This window comes from Orycteropus afer, unplaced genomic scaffold (assembly GCF_000298275.1).
Source record: "Orycteropus afer afer isolate SDZICR_OR568_19922 unplaced genomic scaffold, OryAfe1.0 scaffold00014, whole genome shotgun sequence".
NCBI classification, from domain to species: Eukaryota; Metazoa; Chordata; class Mammalia; order Tubulidentata; family Orycteropodidae; genus Orycteropus; species Orycteropus afer.
In genome coordinates, this window is record NW_006921601.1 from 2,795,274 (window position 1) to 2,801,523 (window position 6,250).

The 6,250-nt window shown below is 40.6% G+C and overlaps 1 protein-coding gene across 1 annotated transcript; it reads right to left on the reverse strand.

Moving 5' to 3' along the window:
• Window positions 1-133: 133 nt before the first annotated feature.
• LOC103210605 (olfactory receptor 226) lies at window positions 134-1,129 on the reverse strand. Its single transcript, XM_007956521.2, has one exon. It carries the CDS (start codon window positions 1,115-1,117, stop codon window positions 134-136), a length of 984 nt encoding a protein of 327 aa, XP_007954712.1. The 5' UTR covers window positions 1,118-1,129.
• Between the last annotated feature and the right edge of the window lie 5,121 nt (window positions 1,130-6,250).

The following is a 6,250-nucleotide window of genomic DNA, read 5'->3' on the forward strand; positions in this document are numbered from 1 at the left end:
GCCTCGGAAACCCAAGGAGGGGTCACTATGAGTCGAGGCCAACTCAACGGCACATAACAACAACAACAACAGACTTCATAGAAGATGTGGATTCTAAGCTTAAGAGCATTTTCTGAGACTTACCAACTCACTCTTATCCACCTCTACTAGGTTTTCTTGGGTTAGCACCCTGGCCCTGGTACATGTGCAAAGTACGGCGTAGGGCTCGCTTGACTTCTTGGTTGCGCAAGCAGTAAATTATGGGGTTGAGCAATGGCACAATGACTGCATACAGCACAGAGACCAGCTTGTTGGTGTCAAAAGTTGAGAGTGCCTTTGGCCTCGCATAGATGAAGATACTTGCTGCATAGAAGATGATTACAACAGTGAGGTGAGAGGCACAGGTGGAAAAGGCTTTGTGGCGTCCAGCAGCTGAAGGGATGCGCATCACAGCACCAGCAATAGCCATGTAGGAGGCTCCAGTGACAAAGAGTGGCCCTAGCAGGATAAAAATGGCCAGAACAAAGTCTGTAAGCTCGGCTGTGGACATGTCAGTGCATGAAAGGTTGAGCAATGGGGAGACATCACAGAAAAAGTGGTTTATTATGTTGGGGCCACAGTAAGACAGGTGAGAAATGAGAAAAACTTTGACCATGGAGATGCCAAAACCCCCGGCCCAGGAGCCAGCTGCCATCTGTACACATAGCCGGCCACTGACAATGACAGGGTAATGGAGAGGATGGCAGATGGCCACATAGCGATCATAGGCCATAACAGCAAGAAGTACACATTCAGTGCAGCCCAGACCCAGGAAAAAGTAGAGCTGTGTCATGCAGCCCTCAAAGGAGATTAACTGTCCATGACCCTGCTCAGACCCAACAAATCCAGCAAGCATCTTGGGAATCGTGACAGTAACGTACCAGATCTCTAGGAAAGACATATTAGCCAGGAAGAAATACATGGGTTTGTGGAGGGTGGGGTGGTTTCTAATTGCCATGATGATGAGTGTGTTCTCAGTCAACACCAATATGTAGGCCAGCAGAGAAAGGGCAAACAATAGTGCCCGCAGTGGTACAGGGGCTGGGAAGCCCAGCAACACAAACTCACTCACCCTCCCACTCTGGTTCCTCTGTTCCATGGTGTTAGGCTTATCCACTGCTTTGCGGGAAATGGGAATGCAGATTATCTTCCGGAGGAAGCAGCAAGAGCCCAGCCTTTCTCTTGGTCAGAGTTAGATTGGCAGAATGCAATGTATGTAATTAATCACTGAGTTCAGGTCATTCTCTCTTTTTAAATTGGAAATGAGCTAAGGCAAACGTGGACACACATAAATGGCTTTGAATAGGGAACAGGATAGGAGTCTCTTCTGGCTCTAGGAGAAGCATGTATTGATGAAAAAATAAATGTATTCAGTCTTCAAGAAGCTCATAATTTAGTTGTAGGAACATACACTCATCTTTGAAAGTTTAAGGTGACATGCACTAGCTTACATAAATGGGAACCTCAACATTCATGAGGTTGTATTGATGGCCTTAGCCTTGATCGTTGCTCTTCAGTTCTTGCCCCACACGCTATCCACTGTACCTTTGAGCTTCCTAGTCACAGACCTTCCTTTATTTCCTTTAATTTTTGTTCTCTTCTCTACCTTTAGTTTTGATACTCTGCACATTAGGAAAAAAAAAAAAAAAAAGCTTCACATACATGGATTCTTATTTGGTCTTTATGCCTGTACTCTTTCCTCTAAAGCTTTAATCTGATCACTCCCCTACCTAAAACCCAGAAAGGAGAGCCCTCCTGGGACAATGGTTAAGCACTTGGCTGCTAACCATTGCCAGTGGTTAGAACCCACCAGCCATTCTGGGATAATGATGTGGCAGTTCACTTCCATAAGGATTACAGCCTTAGAAACCTTATGGGGCAGTTATACTTTGTCCTGTAAAGTCACCATGAGTCTGAATTAACTCCATCGCAATGAGTACTTAAACCTTTCCATAGTTCCACAAGAACATCCAAGCTTGTTAATGAGGCATACAGGTACTTCATGATCTGCCACTGCTATCATTAAACTGCCAACACACAGGATGTGTATCATCTTTAAAGGTTTGCTCCTGCTTCAACCTCCCTGGGCATGCCTAACTCCTACATAGACCTCAAGTCTTGACTCATGTGGGATCTCCTCATGAAAGGCTTTATTTACCCTTCCTTCTTTCCTCTTCCCTTCTCACATTTGATGAGGTCCCTCTTAAGATTATTCCCATTAGAGCCAGTACAAGGTTACATTTTACTTTATAAATCACTGCCACAATTGCAGAAGTAAATATAAAGGATGAACTGTGTTGCTGAAATGGCCCCATAACTCCACAATGGTGATATCAAGGAGCAGGAAAAATTCCTTGAACGTCAAATTCATTTCTAAAATACAATATATCCAGGAAAAAAATATATCTTTGCCTCGGCAACCCAAGGAGGGGTCGCTATGAGTCAGGTCCGGCTCCATGGTACATAACAACAACAACCACAACAGCATTCTTCCTCTATCAAAATTAGTGGAGTTAGTTTCCATACAATTGTCACCTATGTCAGAAATGTGGAAGTTTCCTAGATTTGCTATAAGCATTCCTTTCCAAACCTACAACTAATTCCAGTCCTATCTAATTTCCTCTTTAATTATCTGTCATATCTGTCCCCTTACTCCTTACCTTCTACTGCCTTCCCCTTGGTCCTTTATACCTGGTTCTTGCTGTTTCTTGATTTAACTATTTCAATAGCTTCTTACTTGGTCTTTCTGCCTCCAGTTTTAACCCTCATCAATCTAATCTCCACCTGATTCTAAAAGGAGATGTCTATGTAGAAATCTGATCTCATCACTCCTAACTGGCCAAGGAGCATCCAGTTTTATACAACACATTAAAAAAACCCTTATAGCATACAAAAATGTTTTCCTTTCAACATTTCTACAATAATCCAGTCATTTCACATTATTGTCTTTTGTCTAAGCATGTCATGATATTCTCTAATTCTGTGACTTCTCTATGTCACCAATACCCATCCCTATTCCTAAAATTCAAGTCTTGGACAATCAAGTCTACAGACATAGTTATATTACTTACTGATATTTCTGTCTCTCCTTTTGACAATGGTTTCCATTGTAGAATCTGCTTATGGTAATTTATTAGTAAAGATGCTATAACAGTTGGATGGATGCATGGATTGGTGGAGAAAAGTGGAGAAAGGTGTGATATTGGCAGAACAGTTGAATTGTAGTGAAGAAGATTAGAATATAGAGAAGACATTATATAAAAATGATTTGGGTGGAAGTGATCAGGAGTACAGGATTTGGATGGATTACCAGAAAATTTGACATAGTTGAATTGATATGTAAGGAAAACAGATATTGAATGAAGAGAGAGTAGATCCACAGGGACAAGATCAAATAGTTTAGGGTGATTAAATGTCTATGGATAAGATAGATGATGTTTGAGAAGGATGAACTTGCTTTATGGACAACAGATCCAAAGAAAGAAGATTACGTGAGCATAAATAGAGTATGGAAAGGACAGACTAGTAATGGAGGCTCAGAAAGGTTGTAGGAAAGGCAGACTAAGTATGAATAAAGAGCACATGTATGAATGAAAAATATAAATAAAGTGGTAACCAGTAGAATGGACCAGATGTGGAAAATGTTGGTAGGAGTTTTGGTTTCATTGGAGGTACATAGAAATAGGAAGATGGATGTATTAAGCAGAATGAGAGAAGATATAGTAGAATTGACCACATGAAAAGAAATGCAGAAGATAGCAGAATCTACCTACTTTATTCTGGTATCTTTGACTCAGGGTCTTCCTGAGATGGCCAGGTTGGTTAAGATGTTAATCAACACAGAGGGAGTGTGTGTAAAAGGAAGTTGAAGCAACAGGTCAAAAAAAGATGTTACAGAGATTCCACCTTTTCTTTCTCCCATAGTGAGAGAACTTTGCCAAAGCAGGAAAGATTCCTTTATCTTGTACCTCCTTCCTTCAGTTCTCACTTCACACTCCTCCTTCTGACCCATGGGGATGGCTCTGAGGCAGGAGCCCAAGAGATCAAAAAAGATAACAGAAAAGAAAAATGAGACAGAGGGCCAAAAAAAGGTATGTTTGAAAAACTCAGCAAATAGAAGCTTACCAGAAAAATTACCAGAAAGAGTGTGTCATGATAGCTGAACAACCTCATACAGTTCTCTCCATGACTTCTTCCTCATTAATCTATACTTCTTTCCATTATGCTACACTGCTAACCAAAGGAAAGTTACAGACTTGGCTCAGGTTTTATATCCTAGTTATGCAATTTTGAATTACTTAACTTTGTTTGAGCCTTGGGTTCCTAATCTGTACAATGGGATTAATAGAACTCGCAGGTTTGTTGAGAGAAATAAATATGATAAGATATGTAAAGTACCTGGAACATGATAGGGATTCAACAATGCTAGACTGTCCCTTCTAGCCAGCCTCCTGGTTACCAGTCAAGTGCCTTAGGCACTACGCTACCATAGCTCCCCCCACCCCACAAAAAAAGAAAAAAACAAAACAAAATAAAACCAGCATAGACACCCAGAAAAACTGAATTGAAAAATAGCATTTCTGGGTGTCTATGCTGTTTTTCTTTTTGGGGTTGAGCTCTGGTAGCGTAGTGCCTAGGGCACTTGACTGCTAACCAGGAGGCTGGCAGTTCAAACCCACCAGCCACTCCTCTGAAGGAAGGCTCGGCAATCTACTTCCATAGTGATATTGCCTCAGAAATCCAAGGAGGGTCGCTGTGAGTCGGGTTCAACTCGAAGGCACATAACAACAACAAGAAGAAGCTGTTTTTGCCTCATATGCATGTGAAAGGTAGACAATAAATAAGGAAAATGAAAGAAGAGTTCTGAGTTACATATTATAAGTTAAATATTATAAGGTTTTGAGTTATAGTGTTGGCGAAGAATACTGAAAGTCCCATGGACTGCCAGAAGAACTAATAAATCTGTCCTGGAAGAAGCACAGCTGGAATGCTCCTTGGACGTGAGAATGGCTAGACTTGGTCTCACCTACTTTGGTCATGTTGTCAGAAGGGACCATTCCCTGGAGAAGGATATCATGCTTGGTAAAGTGGAGGGTCAGTGAAAAAGGGGATGACCCTCAATGAGATGGACTGACACAGTGGCTGCAACAAGGAAGGGGCTCAGGTACAGAAAGTATTGTGAGGTTGGTGCAGGACTGGGTATTGTTTTATTCTGTTGTACATAGGGTCACTATGAGTTGCAGCTGACTCAATGGCACCTAACAATAACATATCGATAGTTGATATTTTCCTTAATATGGGGTTTTATATCAGTTTATTTTCTATGAAATGACAGTAACATATATTAAAGGGTATTTTCGGTATTAAATAAAACAAAGTTTGTGGAAAGATTTGACCTAGTATTTAGCCCACAGAAAGCAGCATAATACTATAAGGGTTAATAACATGCACTCCAAAGTCACAATTTTTATGTTCAACTATTTGACTTTGGTAAATTATTTAACCTCTCTTTGCTTCTGTTTGCTTATCTGTATAAATAATACCTTCCTCACAGAGTTGTTGCAAAGATTAAGTGAATAAATATATGATAGTTCCTTAAAACAGTGGAATATAGTGTTTTTCAATAAATGTTACATATTTTTCAAGAAATATTTGTTTCATCTGTGTCTATTAAAACTGGAGAGAGAGGAATTATTATCAGGTATAGTGAAGAAATAAGAGAAGGCTCTTTGAAGTCCTGCGTATTTCAAATACCAGCAGGATCAGCCATAGTGGACAGATTTCAGCAGAGTTTCTAGACTAAGAAATAGTAGGAAGAAAACCCTGGTGATCTACTTCTGAAAATCAGTCAGTGTCAACTTCATGGATCACAATAGAAAACTGCCTGACTCTCTTGCTGTGGACATGTCATCAAGTAAGATTAATTTGCTAGAGGAGGACATCATGTTTGGTGAATTAGAGGGCCAATGAGGGCGAGGGAGATCCTCTATGACATGGACTGACACAACAGTGACAACAATGGACTCCAACGTAACAGAAATTGTGAGGATGATGCAAGACTGGGCAACATTTTTTTCTGTTGTATATATGGTTGCCATGATTTGGAGTTGATTCCAGGAGTTAACAACAAGAAATGTAATAAATACAGTACTGAGTTTTCAGTGAAGGAAAACAGGGGTATATGGACGGATGGATAGGTGGACAGGCTAAACAATTAGGTATGTCTAAATGG